This window comes from Mytilus trossulus, chromosome 11 (genome assembly GCF_036588685.1).
Source record: "Mytilus trossulus isolate FHL-02 chromosome 11, PNRI_Mtr1.1.1.hap1, whole genome shotgun sequence".
NCBI classification, from domain to species: Eukaryota; Metazoa; Mollusca; class Bivalvia; order Mytilida; family Mytilidae; genus Mytilus; species Mytilus trossulus.
Genome location: NC_086383.1, coordinates 18,993,384 through 19,016,641, shown reverse-complemented (window position 1 = coordinate 19,016,641; position 23,258 = coordinate 18,993,384). Strand labels below are relative to the sequence as shown.

The 23,258-nt window shown below is 33.4% G+C and overlaps 1 protein-coding gene across 5 annotated transcripts in view; it reads left to right on the top strand.

The window, feature by feature from the left end:
• The first annotated feature begins 6,685 nt into the window (after positions 1-6,685).
• LOC134690816 (nuclear receptor coactivator 3-like) overlaps positions 6,686-23,258 on the top strand; it is a 167,689-nt gene continuing 151,116 nt past the window's right edge. For all 5 annotated transcript variants that reach the window (XM_063550904.1, XM_063550903.1, XM_063550901.1 and 2 more), the window contains exons 1-2: positions 6,686-6,955; positions 12,833-12,930. In XM_063550904.1, coding sequence (XP_063406974.1) covers positions 12,872-12,930 — 59 coding nt within the window. In that variant the 5' untranslated portion in view covers positions 6,686-6,955; positions 12,833-12,871. The remainder of the gene's footprint in view (positions 6,956-12,832; positions 12,931-23,258) is intronic.

Here is a 23,258-nt window from a genome sequence, read left to right as displayed (position 1 = left end):
TGACGTGGCTCTGTACTTATACATCCGATCTCAACATTGTGTGGGTCATTTAAAAAAAATGTCGAATTTTTAGTACACCGGCCAGTTTTAACATTTTTATTTCTCATGGAAATTCCATCTGTAAGGACTTAAATGAAAAATTTGTAGGATTTACGAGTCAGGACATTAATACTAAACACGATTCAGATCTATTTTGATAAGATTAAAATATATTGAAGTCCGATTTTTGCGAAATTCATGTGCGTACAGTGTCAGAGAAACACATTTCAAATGATTTTTTTGCTATTTTCTGATTGCCATAATATCGGCATAAGGGACTTTCTTGGAACGTTGATTACAACTCTAACGAAAAATCATAGCTTCAGTTTGTTTTTATATGTAGCATTTTTTTTCTACCAACTGAATTTAATCAGCGTATATGAAGTTCATGTCCAGCCTATTACCGTTACTCAAGTCAGCCGTTAAATAGTTCTCCCTGTACATATTGAACTGGTCAGTAATGATTTCAAAAGGGCAGATAAACTAAACATTGAACACAGAACGTTTCTTGCATAACAGTGAAGATAAAAGAAATTTCAAGACATTTAGTGAAAAAAATTTGAGAGTACTTTTTTGTCATGTCTATCCTCTTACCAACATATTGATTAATAACACCAATGTAATACTTGTAAACAGTGCAATAACGTATTGAAAACCAAAGCCACAACAGAAAAACATTTTCACTTCACCTAAAGGAGTAGTTATTTCATAATATAAAATGCATTCAAATATAAAGATCAAGATAAGACAATGTAAAACAATTCAAACGAGAAAACTAACGGCCTTATTTATGTAAAAAATGAACGAAAAACAAATATTGAACACATAAACAAACGACAACACTGAATTACATGTAGGCTCCTGACTTGGGACAGGCACAAACATAAATAATTAATGTGGCGGAGTTAAACATGTTAGCGGGATCCCAACCCTCCCCCTAACCTGGGACAGTGGTATAACAGTACAACATAAGAACGAACTATAAAAATCAGTCGAAAAAGGCTTAATTAAAATACAAGTGAACGTACGCGTGGCCGGGTACTTATACATCCCGACACAAAAAGAACACAATGAACAGATCTGAGAGTACTCGCAGTTATCTGACAGCAAGTTCAAAGCCACTAACAACTAATAAAAAAATCATGCATCTAAGACTAAACAATCAATCTGTACACATCCAACATCCAATGGATTTAGAGTAAAGACGTCATCAACAGCCAGAAAAAAACATGACCTTGTGCAATGCCAAGTTACAGGTATCGACAGATTGTAGATCCATGAATATGTATATGTATATAATATACTAGTTATATTTAGTTAGTTACTATATGGTTATATGAATGTTCCAAAGAGGCAATAACCCCGCCAAAGAGCAGAACACAGCCGAATGCCACCATCCGGGGTCTTCAACACAGCGAGGAAATTCTGCAACTGGAGGCGGGCTTCAGCTGGCCCCTAAACAAAATGTGTACTAGTTCAGTGAAAATGGACGTCACACAATGCCCCGAAACATATAAATGATCCTTTGTTTTTCTAAAAAATAAAATAAAACACGATCAACACAACCCTCCCCCTATACCTCTAACCAATCTTCTCATATGTTATCTTAAAATTATATCGTTTAGCTTTCTTTCTATCACACACCGGTTGTTTTTCCATGTATAATCTACTCTATTTTTTATCACCCTGCATGTAGCTTAAAAAAAGTCCTGTATCCAATATACACTTTTTGGTTATATTCTTGAAAAGCGAGTCATTTCAACCAGCACATAACTATGCCGTGAGCTCGTCCACAAGTCGTTTTGGTCATGCTTTAAGCTCGTCGACATATTGATTTTACGCATTAAGTTAAACACGAAAAAATATAAATTTGTGCCAACATGCAGTATTGTGACGTGTTCAAAGATGAAATAGAAATGATAGCTAGGTCACCAAGTTTTTCTCATTTTTGTTTTTTTTATGATTTTTTGTTATAGAATTTTGATGGTTTACCATATCACAATTTATGATATACTGTAAACCAACTTATTTTCACGAGCGATTTATTTTCCCGAATTTCGCGAGTAGAAAAATAACGCCGCTCGCGAATATAAATTGTCGCTAATATACATACTTTGGATCTTTCCTCATTCAACTACATCAAATAAATTAGACATTCGCCAAATTAAATTGCCGCAAAGGAATCTAGAAAGGGTAAAACATGAAATAAAGTATCCGCGAAAATAAGTTGGTTTACAGTATCACTTTTCACTAACAATACTCAGGATCTTGTTATAAAAATAAATGTTTTGTCAAGATTTGTTTGTATAGCAGTGGCGAGTAGCAAAGTCTCACAGCGTAAGAGAAAACGATAAACCAGGCGATTCAAAATCTGTTTACTATACAAAATTCTTGTTTTTACCAAAGTCAACATTTATAACATCCTTTAATTAAAACAAAGAGATAAATTATTTTTAACATGATTTTATTATTATTATTTCTGATTCTAAACGCAATTATCTCCCCTTTTCTTTTATTACAATCATATACCATGGCCGAAACTATATGAATGAATGAATAAATAATTTATTAAAGTGCAACCTGAATTGCCATTATATAATACATATGATATGAACATTGTTATTTTCAGCCAGCCTTATAGGCTTACGAAGCACTGTCATTTCAAAACATTATTATACATGTATAGCTACATTTGATTTGATATAAAATATTAAGTGTTACAGTTTTTAAGTCTTGTAGTTTTGTTAAAGTAAAAATGTTTATATAACATCTTGTCTTATCCTTAAACAGTCTATGATAAAGTTTGCCACTGTTTTTGGGTTGCTGGTGAACAGTTCTTTTAGTGTTTCTTCTGGGGAGTCAAAGTTAACTGAGGCGAGTTCTTGTCTGAATTCGTTCCTTCTAACAGAGTAACGGTTACAAAAAAACAAAAAATGGATTTCATCTTCAGTCATATTGGAGTTGCACACTTTACAGATTCTCCGGTCGGCCGGAATATTTCGATATCGACCTCGTTCGACTTCTAAAGGTAGTGTACCGCATCGAATTCTAGCTATACTCGATCGTTGTTTTCTGGAAAGGAACTTTTTAACATACGGTTCAGTACAAAATTCTGTCTTAAGTAACTTGTATGTTCTTAGTTTTGGCATGTTCTGAACATTAATAGTCCATTCACTTTTGAAAGTATCTACCAGTTTAGTTTTAACGGATTCAATTACGTATTTTGTTGAGATTGTATCGTGGTTGTGTGTACAGTTAATTAAGCCTGATAGAACACTATTGTTCAATATTGTTTTAACACTGTTGAACCAGGTGTTCTTGTAGCGTGTGGAAAGATCGATATCCTAAAGGAACACTTTACGACTGATCCTGAAATCAGGCAACTTCATAAGTCTACACCATAAACCAACTATGTTACATTGATTGTTTACAAGTATAGGAGTCCATCCCATATCACCTGTTATTGCTGGAATCGGCGAGGTTTTTCCAACACCCAAGAAAGTTCGGATTGCTCTATACTGGAGTCTTTCAAGTACATCATAACGCTTTGATCCCCACACCCCTGACTATACTTAATAATCACGAAGTATGGTCGAAGATGAGATTACTATAACATGTATATGTCTTATAGTAATATCAGACCGAAACGACTGTATTCAAAGTATGGCCGAAATACTTTTATATAAAGTATGGCCGAAACGACATTATACAATACGGTATGGCTGAAACGCCTTTACAAAGAAAGGCCGAAACGACTTTATTCAAAGTTTGGCCTAAACAATTTTATACAAATATAATTAAGAATGGAAGTGGGGAATGTGTCAAAGAGACAACAACCGAAGGCCACCAATGGGTCTTCAAAACGACTTAATACAAAGTTTGGCCTAAACAACTTTACAAAGTATGGCCTAAACGACTTTACAAAGTATGGACTAAACGACTTTACAAAGTATGGCCGAAACAATTTTATACAAAGATTAGTCATAACAATTTTATATAAAGTATGGCCGAAACGACTTTTTACAAATTATGGCCCAATCAATTTTATACAAACATAATTGAGAATGGAAATGGGGAATGTGTTAAATTAACAATCCAACCATAGAGCAGACAACAACCGAAGGCCACTAATGGGTCTTCAAAAAGACTTTATACAAAGTATGACCGAAACGACTTTATACAAAGTATAACCGAAACGACATTATACAAAGTTTAGTCTAAACAATTTTATCCAAAGTATGGCCGAAACGACTTTTTACAAAATATGGCCCAAACAATTTTATACAAAGTATTCCCGAAACGACAATATACAAAGTTTAGTCTAAACAACTGTTTACAAAGTATGGCCGAAACGACTTTTCACAAAGTATGACCCAAACAATTTTATACAAATATAATTGAGAATGGAAGTGGGGAATGTGTCATTCTTCAGGTGTAGTCTGTTCTATGGTTGGGTTGTTAATTTGAGTCAAATTACCAACCCAACCATAGAGCAGACTACAACCCAAGGCCACCAATGGGTCTCCAAAACGACTTTATACAAAGTTCGGCTTAACGACTTTATCGTGAAAGTATGACCGAAACGACTTTATACAAAGTATGGCCCAATAACGCCTTTACAAAGAATGGCCGAAACGACTTTATACAAAGTATAACCGGTACCGAAACGACTTTATTCAAAGTTTGGCCTAAACAATTTTATACAAAGTATGGCCGAAAACGAATTTTCACAAAGTATGGCCCAAACAATTTCATACAAATATAATTGGGAATCACGGAAAGTGGGGAAAATGTCAAAGAGACAACAACCGAAGGCCACCAATGGGTCTTCAAAAACGATTTTATACATAATTTGGCCTAAACGACTTTTACAAAATATGGCCATAACGACTTTATTCAAAGTATAACCGATACGACATTATACAAAGTTTAGTCTAAACAAATATCATACATAGTACTGGCGATCGACTTTCAGTTACAAATATGTTTAAGAATGGAAATGGGGAATGTGTTAAAGAGACAACAACCCAAGACCACCAATGGGTCTTCAAACCGACTTAATACAAAGTTTGGCTTAACAACTTTACAAAGTATGGCCGAAACAATTTTATACAAAATATAACCGAAACGACATTATACAAAGTTTGGTCTAAACAATTTTATACAAAGTATGGCCGAAACGACTTTTTACAAAGTATGGCCCAAACAATTTTATACAAATATAATTGAGAATGGAAGTGGGGAATGTGTCAAAGAAACAACAACCGAAGGCCACCAATGGGTCTTCAAAACGACTTTATACAAAGTTTGGCCTAAACAACTTTACAAAGTATGGCCGAAACAATTTTATACAAAATTTTACCGAATCGACATTATACAAAGTTTAGTCTAAACGACTTTACAAAGTATGGCCGAAACGACTTTATACAAAGTATGGCCGTAACGACTTTATACAAAGTATGGCCGAAACGACTTTACAAAATGTATGACCGAAACGACTTTATCCAAAGTATGGCCGAAACGACTTTATACAAAGTATGCACTGTATGTCAGAAATGACTTTACACAGTATGGCCGAAACAACTTTACAAAGTGAGCCAAAACGACTTTATACAAAGTATTTCACTATGTGTGTTACGCAGCCAGGTGTTCGGTTTGAGTAGTTGTTATGGACAAATTGTTGTTCCGCATTTTAACTTGTTCTAATGATTTGATTTTTTTTGGCTTCAAGGATTCCAACTTCTGTGCAGATATATACTCCACCGAAGGTCTTACCATGGCTGTATATGCAGTAGTGCTTTCTTTCAGATTTCCTTGAATAAATCCCTATGTTTTATTAGCTTTGCCTACAATCGTTATCCATGTCTCTTTCCCGGGATACGTTGTTGCTGGTGGTTATGCTTGCATCAACGTTATCTAGTTTAAATTCATGAAAATTGTATGAGACATCTTTTCAGTGATTTCTTTGTTTCCGGCAGTCTGTGTTATTCTGATTACTTTGCATTTTTGACGAGCCTGCATCTTTTGTCGCAAAATTGATACATAGCAATACTACATTCCGTCGTCGTCGAGCCTGTAACTCAGTGGTTGTCGTTTTTTTATGTGTTACATAATTGTTTGTCGTTCATTTTTTTTTTATAAATAAGGCCGTTGGTTTTCTCGTTTGAATTGTTTTACATTGACTTATCGGGGCCTTTTATAGCTGACTATGCGGTATGGGCTTTGCTCATTGTTGAAGGCCGCACGGTGACCTATAGTTGTCAAAATCAAATTAAATATAAAATAAACCTTTAAAATTTAATTAAACATAAAATAAACCTTTAAAATCTAATTAAACATAAAATAATTAAACATTTATTAATTGAATTTATACTACCCAAACCGCATCCATTACACAGGTAATTCCTCCTGTCTGTGGAGCACTTCCAAAGCCGGTATACTTACATATTTAAAAAAAAATAGTCTACAAAATATTTACAATTTACGTCTTAATGTAAAGATATCCATCCCTCCATGTTTATTGTGTATACTAAAAAAAATGTTCGTCTCTGTTTATAATTTGGCATATTTTGTGAGACTTATTACTTTCGTACGGAATTTTACGGGGACGAAAAAATATTAGAAAAATGACTTCCGGTCACTTAGCGAAAGAGGCCCTGATTCTGCAAAAGTAAAAAATATCTAATTTCTCTGCATGAACAGCATTATTTGCAAGATTATTGCACATGCATTGTAAACTATATTTTATAAGCCCCTTGCAAATACCAATGCAACTTTTCAACAACAGGGAATCGTTATTTTTTGCTCAAGTTCTGTGTTGTGTTACGTAACTCGCAAATCGATATCGGATCTACAATATGGCGACCACATATTCATTTAGCTCTGTAGGTGAAAAATATTCACAGAAAACTTAAAGGTACGGACTTCTGTAACATTACCAACACGCTAATTTGATAAAAAGATGTATTATTTAGACAATGATCTTATCAGATGAAGCTGTCATCACATTATTTATCATTTATTTTGATAAAACAGTGTCCAGAAAATGTTTTGACCAAATGACCACTGACACCTACACACTAGCAACTTTCAGAATTGTTTAAATTCATGAGATTCCGCTAGTGTTTTCTCCCAGTACCTTGAGAACCTCGTGAATTATTTGTAGAATACTTAATACAAAGTGATATTTTCATGGGATTTGGTCATGTTGGTCATAACATTTTCAGGCCACTTTTGTAAACACAATAATAAAATACTAAAGACAGATCAACAGGAACCCTTACTATACACATGATACATGTAAACTTTGGGTGATTTCATGTTTTTCACTAGTCCAAATAATTATGCCGTCTTGAAAGGCTATTATAATTTTTTTCTGTGAAAAAAATTATAATAGCCTCACTTCAAAGTAAGGCGCCAAAGAAAAAATTATAATAGCCTTTCAAGACGTCATTATTATTTGGACTAGTTTTTCACACGTGGCACACATTGTGTTACTCATCATGCTCATAGGAACTATATATTTGATGGTTGGTCTCTTTCTTTGAAAAAGGACAGGAGAATGATTATGACAATTGGTTAAATACATCTAGAGATATCTGTCGCACAGATATTCTAAAATAAACAGTCAACCTGCAATACCCTTTCAAAGTGGGTCTCATTGTAGTCTAAGCGTGACGCAGGATTGCCTATATTTTGTAAACATGACACATAACAGTCAAATTATTGTGTTATGAAAACAGGAAATGAAGTCTAGCAGGACACGGGAAATTACAAAAAATGAGAATTGCTTGCGTTCATAGTGTATTAAGCGGGATACATGAATCGGACAAATAAAAAAATGTTTAAAAGGCCAAATAAAGTACGAAGTTGATCGGCATTGAAAATGAAGGATAAAAATCATAAGAGAAACAGATTCGACCACTTAAACTAATGTGTATTATGATATTTCCCCACTCTCAACAGTTAAATTTCAATTATTTACACAGCTTGGCAAGCCTCACACTTTAAATATTATTAGACATGTTAGACTGTCTCAAGTTGAGAAATATCGTAACACACTTGTTGCAGTGGTGGAATCTTTATTTCTTCTGACTAGCTGACAAAAATCTGTTCTTTGCAAATGATTTGTCACCTGTTTCCTTGCACTTTTGATGTTGATGTGTCATGTGTGTCTTCATGGTCTTAGTTATGGTAATTTTGCAGAAATTTAATTTACTGATTTATTCATGCTATTCAGCTGCTCACTCAACATTGGAAGTGATGATACCCCTAAATGCATGAATGATGTTCACTAAAACCAAATTTTTGATGAAAATGCACACTAACTTTGAAGTGGCCTGGTCTACTATAAAATAAAGGTTCTCATCCAGGATCCCCCTGGCCCTGGATCATGTGGATCCCCCTGTATGTCCATTATCACTGAACTAGTACATACATTGTATATTTGAGTTTAGGGGCCAGCTGAAGCACACCTCTGGCTGCTTGATTTTCTCACTGTGTTGAAGACTCGTTGGTAGCTTATGGCTGTTTTCTACTCTTTGGTCAGGTTGTTGTCTCTTTGACACATACCCAATTCCATTCTCAATTTTATTTGCCTATAATGATTTAGACAACACTGCATTCAGGGGCGGATCCAGCCATTTTAAAAAGGGGGGGTTCCTAACCCATGACAAAGGGGGGGTTTCAACTAAATGTCCCCATTCAAATGCATTGATCATCCAAAAAAAGGGGGGTTCCAACCCCTGGAACACCCCCCCCCCCCCCCCCCCCCCCCCTCTCTGGATCCACGTCTGGCATTCTACTTTCTGTGCTGGTATATATCACATCAGCCAAAGAAATTCCTGCCCACAAATATTTAAACATTTTTTAAAGGTGTATATCATAAGGGGAAAAACGGAATCATGAAAGGTCTTTGAAATAGAAAGAAGAAGCAAATGTTTTCATATCCTTAGGGTGGAGAGTGAACACTGGATCTTTAATGAAATTAGATTGCTTCTATAGGCAGATTTATAGAGGGGGGAGTGTTAGCCCCCCCCCCCCCTTTCCTTGGAAAAACTTGATTGATTATCTTATGAGAATAACTGTATCTGCCACTGGCTTCTTAAGTTACATGTAAGCCCACAATCGTCCAATGACAAAAGTTATCATATTCATTCTGTTCACACTTTCACCTTGTTCGAAATATAATTCACTTCTATAAAATAAGGTTGGGAACAAGAGTTATACAAAGGTATGCTTCATGAGCTGCTCCAGTATGTTGTGATATTTTATAGACTGTACTTTTAAAATTGTCTTTATGGGTCTTTTTTAAAAATTGATAGACATAATTTTGTCATTTGAAGGTGACGTCATCAATGTTTTTTCATGATTTGCTCCAGTCTAAAATGGAATATAGAATTAAATTATAAGGAATGACTGTGATATTTTTATGCCCCATTTATGGGCATTATGTTTTTTGGTCTGTGTGTCCTTTCGTTCGTCCATCTGTTCGTTCGTCTGTCTTGCTTCAATTTAAAGTTTTGATCAAGGTAGTTTTCGACGAAGTTGAAGTCCTACCAACTTGAAACTTTGTACACATGTCCCTAATTTGAATGCAAAATTAGAGTTTTGACCACATTTCACATTTCACAGTCAAATAAACATAGAAAGTGATTGTGTGATTGGGGCATTTGTGTACTATGGACACATTGTTTTGTCTATTCCAAATAGCATAAAAAATGCACTTTATCTCCCTCATGCAAAGCTCTGATTCCTTTCACAGATTTGGCTATACTTTTTGGACCTTTTTGATTATAGCTCTAGATCTTCATCTTTTATATTAGCTTTGGATTTCAAATATTTTGGCCATGAGCATCACTGAAGAGGCATGTATTGTTGAAATGCGCATCTAGTGCAAGAAAATTGGTACAGTTAATTTTATTATAATAACCCACTACACAGGTTATTCAGTGTGCACCACATTTTTGGTGTTATTTCTTCATAAACACAAAAATATTACAGTCATTCCTTAAACATCTACATATATATATATATATATATATATATCTTTATAAAACTGCAAGATGATACTCCTGTAAATGACATAAGCTTATTAGCACCGGAAAATACGAGACACTAATTATTCATCTAACGATTTGATAATCCTACAGTATCAGTCTGTAAGCCAGAAATGGGGAAAAAAAAGCTGTAATTTGAATAGCCTTTCTATTAGTTTTATAAGGATCTTTTTGAAAAGTGACATACATGTTTCTTGATGACAAATTACTCCAACGGAAAAGAACAATGTCTGAAGATGAAAGGCAAACTAGGATTATTTTCTCAACTTGATTCCTTAATTTTGTCAAGGTACATGTATGTCTTAAAACCACTTTTGGAATTTCTGTGTTAAGATGTTTAAATATTTTGAAAAATTAGCCTACATGTAATTAGTAGGTGTGCGCAAGACAAAATCCTAGATATATATGCAAAGAAAATATTTGGCATGGACCAATAGTTTTAATGTGCAATATGATAAGTTTGTTGCTATTTATTATATTTGTTTTTTCATTCATTATTTTCAGCATGAATCAGGCTGTTAGTTTTCTCGGTTGAATTGTCTTTTCAGGGCCCTTTTATAAAGCTGACTGCGGTATGGGTTTTTAATTATTGTTGAAGGCTGTACAGTGTCTTAATTAAAGTTGGTAATTTCTGTGTAATATACATGTAGTCTTTTATGGAGATTTTTCTCAATTGGTATTCATACCACATCTTACTCTTATATTTAAAGTTCTACTTAAATATTTAGAATTGAAAAACAAAAAGTTTAAGGCTTTTTAGTCTCAGTCATTGTCAGTGGTGGATCCAGAAATTTTCATAAGTGGGGACCCACTGACTGACCTAAGAGGGGGCCCGCTCCAGTCACGCTTCACTGATTCCCTATATTAGCAAACATATTTAAAAAAAAAAAGGGGAGGCCCAGGCCCCCTGGGCCCCCCTCCTAAATCCGCCTCTGAGTCTGCTATACAGAAGTAAAAAGGAATTTGAATCATATTTTCTTATTTGTAATTGAAAGGTTTAAGTTTTCAGACATGCTGAATAATTCCTTTCAATTGATTGTTTGTTAGTGGTTTAATTCCACTTTCAGCATTTTTGGCTGTATTATAGCGGTCAGTTTTCATTTTGATTAAATTGTTTTGTGGATATTTATAACTCTGTCGAAGCAATATGAACTGAAGGTAAACAAATCACAACATGACCTTTGACTTTGACCTAATTTTCTTTATTGTGGACCAAGGACCTCAAATCAACAGACCCTAGGTCTATCACTTTAATTCACTAATGGTTTATATATATACTACCAGTTGCAAATGCATATCATTTATATCAAATGCATAAGGGGAAATAACTCTCATATCAACTTATCAAGTCTTTGGATGGCTTGGTTAAAATTATTTTTCAAATCCTGAGGAAGTAGTGAGAAAATTGGTGAAATAATTTTGTTGTAATCTTTTACTATTGCTAAGGAGATGTGCACACATGAAAAACAGTGTTTGGGGAAAAAATTCTTCCTATATGAAGTGTTCGGTTAAACAGGGTCAGTTTTGATATCATATATGCAAAAATTCTAAGCAACATCTTGCGAAACCACAAAACATCCCAAGAAAAAATTTGACGGATGAAGAAAAAATATTAATCAGAATAAATAAATTGGGTCTTTCCACATGTATAAAAAAGTGGAAACACCTAATGATAATAAAATTGAGAATGGAAATTGGGAATGTGTCAAAGAGACAATGATACATGTATAATGAATTGGCCCCATTTTCTAATTTTCAAGAATGTACTTTTGTATAATTTGCAATGTAGAATATGCATGATAAATCCCCTTTGAAATATTGATATCACCTTGTCTATAAATGAAATGAGCTTCTTTCCACTGGAAAATCCCAGACACTAATTATTCTAGTAACGATCGCATAATCACGCTGTATTAATCTCTTGACTGAAACAGAGATGAACTTTTGTAATCAGAAGAAGGTATATGAGTTTAATATTAACATATATACTATAAGTAATCTTTTTTAAAAGAGAGAAATTCATTTTACATTTTGTAATTAGAGTCAAAAGATTCTGAAGGAAAGCAAAGATGTCTAATGACAAAAGGGTAACCTAGGTACAGAATTTTTTAAACAAGTTATTTTAATATAGTTAATTCGATCAACTTATGCTGTTTTTAATGTCAGGTGGAAAAAATAGGATGTTTTAGGGAAAAGAAATAAAATATTTGGTAGATTAGGTTGAATTCCATCAGTCAAAATCCTTGAAAAATTCAAGATAACAATTGATATAAATTTTAACAAAACCCTTTTAATTATACTTGTGAAATTGGCTTCAAATACTGTGGATTCATTTATTTTCGTGGGTATCAATTTTCGTGGATTGAGGAAAACTTACATGTTCGTGGATATTTAATTTCGTGGTTTCTGCAAATTCTGCATTCATGCCTTTAGAAAATTTGTAATTCTTTGAATATCTAAATTCGTGGTTCCCCCGTACCTATGAAATCCACTTACATTTGATACATCATTCAGTATTGGTAAGTGGATGGTAATAACATAAATTTTGTCTTATTTTCACAGATTCTGCCAATTTGAAATTGCACATGCAAAGGTTTAGATAAATGCATTGAATTCCGCCAAAATATTTTGTATACCTTATTTAATAAAAATTGCAAAATTTTACTACTGAAAAAATAACCTGCTATGCAGTAATTTGTTAGTGTTTTAAATCCTTTTTCCTTTTTTTGAAATAGGGAAAATGGTAAAGGTTCATCAGTGGATTTACATTAGTCATGAGTGACTCGTCACCCCAAAAGAAGGAAACTTTAGAAGAAAGACAGCAAGCCTTAAGGTAGGCATTTTAGTTTGCAGTCAGGTGTTCAATGAACAAATTATGTTTCTTGAAAAGAAAAAAAAATATATAGAGAAAAAATGATTTGATTCCATTAGAGAGGAAATTTATAAATTTATCGTTGTCAGTTTATTTTTGATCTAGGAGTTTTTAATGTCCCTCTGGTATCTTTGGCCCCTCTGTAATAACAATATTGAATTTCAAACCTAATTTTTTGTTCGCATCTATTATTGAAATAAAGACTGTTTTTAATCGCAATTGAGAAAAAAATGTTTGTGCCAAAAAGAAGATGAATGTTTGATGCCTACCGGGAGGTTGTTTGATAGTACATGTACCAGTAAAATTGGATGCATTGTTGTCAAAACACTGTATATATTATATATACATGTATAAAGTTCCCAAATTATCTGGTGGTTTAGCGTATTGATTTCTCCAATATTTGAATTAATGTGAGTGTTGATCAGCCATTTTTATGTGTGCAATTTTTATTTTCAGAAATCAGATCAAATGTTTTGAAAAACACTGTTTATGAGTTTCTATTAACCTAACGCAATATACATTAGAGATCTCTCCTGCAATGTAGGTTTAAAAAGTTGCAATTCCGATAAAATTCTGCTTGGGTTGAGCCTTCTTAACAGATATCTTTCAACAAAAGTTATTACTAATCAGAGATTTCTAAATCTCTTTTTCTTTGGTGGTCTTTGAAGGAAGTCTGCTAGTCCTTGCAATTAATTTTAGACAGACTGCTATTTCATAATTTTCAAGTAGTTATGCCCCTTTAAAGATTTGTCCGTGAGAATAATTATGTCATTGATGTACACCATATTGAATTTAGGAGGAAATAAAAAGAGATAATTTGCCATAAATTCACAATTTTGTTCGTTGAAAATTGCATCCAAACTACATCAGAAGTAATTTTTGCTATATGAGGAAAAGTTTCCATGGGAATAAGTTGACGGTAAACTTTACCATGAAAATGACAGCAGTAATTACGTATTTCCTGGGAGATTTTGTCTCAATGATAGATGTTTAAATGTTGCTTGTTTACTTCGATTATTGGAACGTAATTGATAATGACACGTTAATGTAGGTAATAGATGATTTGCTCTGAAGGGAAGTTTATAAGTAAAAGAGATAGTATTTTCATTAGCATTTGTTTCTTCTTATTATTTATAAAAATTCAGACTGGTGCATTGAATAGATATGTAATGTGTTAGATCTTGAAAGGGATTTTTTGAGAGACGAAAAATTTAATTTGCAAAAGGGGAGATTTTTCTCTCAAGATCATATTTATTAGTAAAAAAGATACATCTAGTTGTTTCTGGTAAAAAATTAGAGTTTATCTAGTATCAAAACTGGTGCATTGAAAAGTTATATGTAATGTGTTGAAAGGGTATTTTTGAGAGACGAGAAACCAACAAATCTAATTTGCAATCTCTTAAGATCATATTATTCACAAATGCACTACCAGCAAGCCCACAAAATTATAATCAAATGAAATGTGTAAAAAAAGTGTTGGTGTAGGCTATTTGATCTCATTATATGATATTTGTTTTTTTATGCAACCACAAAAATCAATTTGTTTTGGTCGTATATTGGTATCATGTTGTTGTCGTCGTCAGCGTCGTCCGAAGAAAGATGGTTTCCAGATAATAACTCTAGTATAAGTAAATAGAGATCAATAAAATTTTAACACAATGTTGATAACCACAAAAGGAAGGTTTGGATTGATTTTGGAGGTTATGGGCCCAATGGAATAGGAATTATTTTGTGAAGTTGTTGGGTTGCTGCTTCATTGCACCTAAGACTGTCCATAGAATGTTAGCACATGTATGCTATTATCATTTTGTCACAAATTGCCACATATTTGCATGTATACATATGATGTATGTATTCAGAAGTTTAAACATTTCGTGTGAAATTTTTTTTTTTTTTTTTTTTTTAAAGTTCTCATGTTTTATTGATAGTTTTTCACATTTGTTAGTTGATACATCAAATACCGGTACCTTATCCCGGCCTCGTTAACCGTTAGTAGTAATAAATTTTGTTAGTATTTGTTAGTTTAATTTGTGTTTGAAACATACATGTGAAATTTTAATTGCTTGTTTCATTCGATCTTCGGTAAAATTTGTTTGCTTGGACGGAGGAACTCTGAACTGAAAAACAATGGTTATCCTGAATCTTGTTTGGACATATAGAAGGTTATTTTTATCTTTAATGAAATAACTTAAATAACTGCTTTAAATTTGAATTAAAATTGTTGTTTGTTCAAAACTTTGTAATTTGAAGTCAAGATTGTACTTTTGAGGTACATATAGTTTATTTTGAATAGATTTGATATTACCACCCAGTTTCATATTTTTTTGTCATTTAGATATAAAGAGGTGTAGAAAAAGTCTTTTTTTTGTAAATGTCTCAGAAAAAAAGTCCATTCATATTATTTGGTTAAATTAACAAGCAAAAACTTGATTTTAAAAGTTTTTCAAATTCTTTTACATAAATTGAACTTTCTTTTGTAATTAGAGAAGGCATTTCTTTATTCCTGGTCAGGTGCAGTAAAGGGTTTGAATAGATCTCAGTTGACCAGAATACAAAAAGATTTTGATTTGTTAAGGCGTTGCGACAACTGAATTGAAAAAAAATAAAAAGATAGTAATTCTATAACTGTCCACAATGGAGTTGTTTACTGGTATGATTTCATACATTTGAGAAATAGATAATTGGATTTTTGTGGTGGTATTGGGTCACTAAGGTGACCACATGAAATGCCTGGTCAGTTTTATGATGCAATTATAATAAACTTGTGACAATTTCTATATTTTCAGAGTGAAGAAAATTGTCAATTAGCTATAGAATTTCTTTTGAGGAGTGTTTATTTTAGAAAAACAATTAACTGAGAAACTAAAACTTTTGAAGATTAAATCTAAATTTAAAAAATCTAAGGCCTGGTGTGGAGAAAACTTGGTTAAATTTTTTTGAGTGTTTTTTATTGTCACAATTGCGGACAAAACCTTTGACTGCTAGTTGGTTCTCTCCAAGCACAGCACAACTCCCACAATGAGGAAAACTGACTGCCTTTGATATTACACCAATAATACTGACAGTGGCATTTAACACTAGCAGTCAATCAATCAATTATGTTCTTGAAGGTTTGTTGTCTTAATCTCATTTCTTTATTGGCATGTAGTTTTTCCCCCAATGTTATGCTATAAGGTTTGAAAACCAATTAAAAGATTTTGTTTTATTAAAAGTGTGGGAATTTATTGCTGGGTACACACATGTGTTGTGGGAATTTATTGCTGGGTACACACTACACACATGTGTTGTTGGAATTTATTGCTGGGAACACACATGTGGTGTGGGAATTTATTGCTGGGTACACACATGTGGTGTGGGAATTTATTGCTGGGTACACACATGTGGTGTGGGAATTTATTGCTACCCGGTTCACACATGTGGTGTGGGGATTTATTGATGGGTACACACATGTGGTGTGGGAACTTATTGCTGGGTACACACATGTGGTGTGGGAATTTATTGCTGGGTACACACATGTGGTGTGGGAATTTATTGCTGGGTACACACATGTGTTGTGGGAATTTATTGCTGGGTACACACATGTGTTATTGGAATTTATTGCTGGGTACACATATATTGTGTGGGAATTTATTGCTGGATACAGTACACACATGTGTTGTGGGAATTTATTGCTGGGTACACACATGTGTTATTGGAATTTATTGCTGGGTACACATATGTTGTGTGGGAATTTATTGCTGGATACAGTACACACATGTGTTGTGGGAATTTATTGCTGGATACAGTACACACATGTGTTGTGGGAATTTATTGCTGGGTACACACATGTGTTGTGGGAATTTATTGCTGGGTACACACATGTGGTGTGGGAATTTATTGCTACCCGGTACACACATGTGGTGTGGGGATTTATTGATGGGTACACACATGTGGTGTGGGAACTTATTGCTGGGTACACACATGTGGTGTGGGAATTTATTGCTGGGTACACACATGTGGTGTGGGAATTTATTGCTGGGTACACACATGTGTTGTGGGAATTTATTGCTGGGTACACACATATGTTGTGTGGGAATTTATTGCTGGATACAGTACACACATGTGTTGTGGGAATTTATTGCTGGATACAGTACACACATGTGTTGTGGGAATTTATTGCTGGGTACAGTACACACATGTGTTGTGGGAATTTATTGCTGGATACAGTACACACATGTGTTGTGGGAATTTATTGCTGGGTACACACATGTGTTGTGGGAATTTATTGCTGGATACAGTACACACATGTGTTGTGGGAATTTATTGCTGGGTACAGTACACACATGTGTTGTGGGAATTTATTGCTGGGTACAGTACACACATGTGTTGTGGGAATTTATTGCTGGATACAGTACACACATGTGTTGTGGGAATTTATTGCTGGGTACACACATGTGTTGTGGGAATTTATTGCTGGGTACACTACACACATGTGTTGTGGGAATTTATTGCTGGGTACACACATGTGGTGTGGGAATTTATTGCTGGGTACACACATGTGTTGTGGGGATAACAGATGTAGATGGTAAATCAGTATTAGAAATTTGATAATTCTTGATTTTAAGTAATATCTAAATTTTGTATCCAGAGTACATAAAGGCACCCTTTTTATATGCCAGCTTTGAACATATTTAAATAAACTTGATTACTTTGAATGAAATATAAATGAGTGAATTGAATGGGATTGGATGAGGTCAATAAATATTCATTTTGCCTTTGGGAATTTGAGTTCAAAGTGAAATCAGGCCTCTCAGCCATTATCATGCTTGAATTTCAACAATTACAAATTTAAGGAAATATGGTTAAATAATTAGTGGTCTGTTGAAGTCATAAGTAAGATAATATAGCCTCTTTGATTTGTACAGCATTTTGTAATTTTGGCCATTAGGAATTTCAATGCTTCTGATCATCCTTCTAGTATGTCTATGTGATATTATGGGGTATGTCTTAAGAAAACAGAAATAATTGCATTTTATATGTTAAACTTTGAATAATTGGCAAAAGACACCAACTTATAAAATTATTGTACAACTTGAATTGTTCTTGTTTGATTTTTTTGGGGGGTGGAAAAGTTCACTACAGCACGTTTTTATAAAGCACTGATAGATGATAAACAGAGGGTTACCTTTACTTCATCCTTAGGTTTAGTTTAAACATATTTATTTAGAGTGGATTGGGAAACAAGTTTTGCAACTTATATTAATCCCTTTCCACTTTGCGGGTGTGAGTGCTGCCTTGTATTAGCCTACTCTTTTTCGAAATCTACAAGGGTGTCTTTAACGTGCAAGAGATATGGCTCTCTCTTAACACGGGTCAGCCATTTATCGTCCTCTTCCGACGGACTATCATCGTTTCCTTAAGACCATACTCTCAAATGGTGTCAAGGGAGAGCCGAAAATTGAGTTCCTGAAATTTTCATCCCAAACGGGAATCGAACCAGGAAAACCTTTGTGTTAGTAGTCCGATGCACAAACCACTACACCACGACTCTCCTTAGGTCAAAGCCTTAAATCCTAGTTTTATCATTTGGTGTTTTTAACATTTAAATTTTGGCACCAAAAGGGGTCTTATTTTGAAAACAATAAATGTACCTTATAAACTTTACTTTAATCAATTGCTATTGAAACTGAGGCTTGCATTTAATACTTATTATAAATAGTCAACTTGCTCGCCTTAAATAAGCTGAGGCAGGTGATATATTTAGTATTAATGTGTTGGTCATTTACTGGTCATTTTACTACTTTGGTTGTAGTACTAGTGTCCTTATATTGCAGTCACCGCTGTTAAAGAAGCAGTGTCAAAGAGTCAGGTTAAAGCTTGATTTGTCAACGATTTAATCCGCTACAATTCTGCATGCCATATTGCAGACACTGCTGTTTAAGTAGCAGTGTCCAAGAGCTCCTCTGTCAATTTTTTAAGGATTAAATCAGCCATAATTCTGCATGTTATACTGCAGCCACCGCTGTCTAAGTAGCATAGTCCAAGAACACTAAGGTTAATTTCTCTACTGTTTTAAATCCGCTATAATTCAGCATGTTATTATTAAATCTCATCGTCAGAATTAGTTTAAATCCTCTATGATCTGAAGGCAGATATTGACATATATATATGCCAGCTTTTCCTGTGTTTCTATTAACCTAATCCTCTTAGTTTGCAAGCTAATGCCGCAGCTGTGCATAAAGTGATATAGTGGTCATTTAACATAGTCCAAAATATTGGTGATTTAAGATTTATTTAGATATAAAAAGGAAGATGTGGTATGATTGCCAATGAGACAACTCTCCACAAGAGACCAAAATGACACAGAAATTAACATCTATAGGTCACTGTTTGGCCATCAACAATGAGCAAAGCCAATACCGCATAGTCAGCTTTAAAAGGCCCTGAAATGACAATGTAAAACAAGAAAACAAGAAAACTACATAGTTGTTAATGTCTGTGTCATTTTGGTCTTTTGTGAATAGTTGTCTCATTGGCAATCATACCACATCTTCTTTTTTATACAGACTTATTTATATGAAAAATGAAATAAAATTTATAGTTACATATAAGGAGCAGTTTTGCATGGTCTTCATAGTGCCCTAAGATTTGCTTAGTTGAATTAGTAGTGTCCAGTAGTTGATGTCCAGCAGTGACAAAGTCCATTTTTCTTCTATTTTATCTTCATATTTACTATTACTACTAATATTTCTGCAAGTCTGCATCTGAGTAAAGTCAACAAAGGAAAAAGAAAAAAACAAAAAAAATCTTAGGTTACTATGACCACAACATCATTGCACAGAAAACATATAAGGGTTAGCTAAATGGATGAGTCAAACAAACATCATAAACACAGGGGAACTCTTGTGTTTTGGAAAGGGTAAATTAAATCCTCAGTGGACCAGTTTCCCTTTTCATTAATATAACAAATTCTGAACATCAACAGTGCTTTAAGTCATATGAAAAGAGTGACTGGTGAAAAATAATGTTTATCCAATTCTTGAACCAATGCATGTATATATCATAAACTTAGTCCTCTCCCATACAGAGAAGATTATCACTAGCTGTGCATGATTTTCTCATTTTTTACGCAAATATATATCGTATAATCGTCATTTTTTTTTCTCTCTGTCTGTTATGATTTAACAAATATGGCTGCTCATTAAATGCCGTGTTTTTGAAGCAGAATTTTACCGATTGTCACCTTATAGAAAACAAATAACAAAAAACATGGGTACTGAGCATGTGTTTAACATGTACAATCAGATAATTGTTTATTTTAATGACAGAATCATGCCTATTGCGATCACCAGATTTTTACGAGGAGGGTTAGGCTCAGGTCACTAAGAATACGGAAAATATATCTGCGAAATTGCTTCCTGGAATAAAAATAAGTAAATTTCTTCTAAATGTGGACAAATTAAAGAACTTTCCTCAGAAAAAAGTATATGAACATAAGTTGAACATGTATAAAGAAAACGATCCATTTAGTTATAAAAAACATATGCATATTTTTTTTTTTAATTTGAGGTATCTTATGACTTTAACCAAAAACAATATCTCAGACAACATGTACAGGTATTAAATAGTGCTTTAAAACAACCTTTGATGTCCATAAATATGAACGGCTAGACATGTTTTCTGGCCTGTCAGTGGTGCACAAATCAGGACAACACTTCTAATGATGTAATCCATTTAACCAGAAAACTTTTCAATTTCAGATCTGCAATAGTTAGTTACAATTGACATTTTTTTCCCATTTAGCTAATGGCATGGTCATTTCTATGTTCTCCTTTAAGTGACAAAAAGGACAAAGTAGCCAATAATATATCTGCTGAATCAGTATGTTTCAGGTTTAGGAAATCAAGTCTCAGAATAGATAGGAACAATATGGCTGTCAATGGTTACTTTGCACCCAGTTGGTAGGTGTATTCAGGTACAACAATCAGTGTTAGTTCTGCTAAAGTTCAATAGATTTCAAAATTTGTAGATTTTTGGCTCATTGTTGAAGACCGTACAGTGACCTATAGTTGTTAATATCTGTATCATTTTGGTCTCTTTTGGAGAGTTGTCTCATTGGCAATCATACCACATCTTCTTTTTTAATATTCAAAATTGAAAAATGATATCTAATTTTATATTTATATAAAAAAGAAGATGTGGGATGATTGTCAATAAGACAACTCTCCAAAAGAGACAAAACGACACAGAAATGAACAACTATAGATCACCTTCAATAATGACCAAAGCTGATACCCCATAGTCAGCTATAAAAGGCACTGAAATCACAAATATTAAAACAATTCAAACAAGAAAACTTAAACTGCCTTAATAACTGTAACCAATTATACCTAAGACTTTTTTTTTGGAGAATTTGAAGCAATTTCCAAGTTGTCAATTGATCAGAATTACAGTAACAGTGTAAACTCACTTATTTTTATACGACCGCAAATTTTGAAAAAATTTTCGTCGTATATTGCTATCACGTTGGCGTCGTCGTCGTCGTCGTCGTCGTCGTCGTCGTCGTCGTCGTCGTCCGAATACTTTTAGTTTTCGCACTCTAACTTTAGTAAAAGTGAATAGAAATCTATGAAATTTTAACACAAGGTTTATGACCATAAAAGGAAGGCTGGTATTGATTTTGGGAGTTTTGGTCCCAACATTTTAGGAATTAGGGGCCAAAAAGGGCCCAAATAAGCATTTTCTTGGTTTTCGCACTATAACTTTAGTTTAAGTTAATAGAAATCTATGAAATTTTGACACAAGGTTTATAACCACAAAATAAAGGTTGGGATTGATTTTGGGAGTTTTATTTTCAACAGTTTAGGAATTAGGGGCCAAAAAAGGGCCCAAATAAGCATTATTCTTGGTTTTCGCACAATAACTTTAGTTAAAGTAAATAGAAATCAATGAAATTTAAACACAATGTTTATGACCACAAAAGGAAGGTTGGTATTGATTTTGGGAGTTTCGGTCCCAACAGTTTAGGAATTAGGGGCCAAAAAGGGACCCAAATAAGCATTTTTCTTGGTTTTCGCACCATAGCGTTAGTATAAGTAAATAGAAATCTATGAAATTTAAACACAAGGTTTATGACTATAAAAGGAAGGTTGGTATTGATTTTGGAAGTTTTGGTCCCAACAGTTAAGGAAAAAGGGGCCCAAAGGGTCCAAAATTAAACTTTGTTTGATTTCATCAAAATTGAATAATTGGGGTTCTTTAATATGCCGAATCTAACTGTGTATGTAGATTCTTAATTTTTGGTCCTGTTTTCAAATTGGTCTACATTAAGGTCCAAAGGGTCCAAAATTAAACTTAGTTTGATTTTAACAAAAATTGAAACCTTGGGGTTATTTGATATGCTGAATCTAAAAATGTACTTAGATTTTTGATTATTGGCCCAGTTTTCAAGTTGGCCCAAATCGGGGTCCAAAATTAAACATTGTTTGATTTCATCAAAAATTGAATAATTGGGGTTCTTTGATATGCCAAATCTAACTGTGTATGTAGATTCTTAATTTTTGGTCCAGTTTTAAAATTGGTCTAAATTAAAGTGCAAAGGGTCCAAAATTAAACTAAGTTTGATTTTAACAAAAATTAAATTCTTGGGCCTCTTTGATATGCTGAATCTAAACATGTACTTAGATTTTTTATTATGGGCCCAGTTTTCAAGTTGGTCCAAATCAGGATCTAAAATTATTATATTAAGTATTGTGCAATAGCAAGTCTTTTCAATTGCACAGTATTGTGCAATGGCAAGAAATATCTAATTTCACAATATTGTGAAATAGCAAATTGTTTTTTTAATTAAGAGTTATCTTTCTTTGTCCAGTATAGTAAGCAAGAAATATCTGCAAGAATTTATTTTAATTGGAGTTATCTTTCTTTGTCCAGAATCAACTTAAATCTTTGTTATATACAATATACAATGTATATTCACTTTTTACTACCAACTGATAAATTTAAATAATCTTTACCATTCAGTGATAACAAGCAGTTTTTTTACATCATGTATTTAAATGAGTAGTAATTGTTGCAAACTCCATTAGAATATTTTAATTGAAATTAGTTTTGGAATAAGGGAAAGGGGGATGTGAATAAAAAATTGGGTTAAATTTTTCTCATTTGAAATTTCATAAATAAAAAGAAAATTTCTTCAAACATTTTTTTGAGAAGATTAATATTCAACAGCATAGTGAATTGCTCTAAGAGAAAACAAAAATTTTAAGTTCATTTGAATACATTCATTCTGTGTCAGAAACCTATGCTGT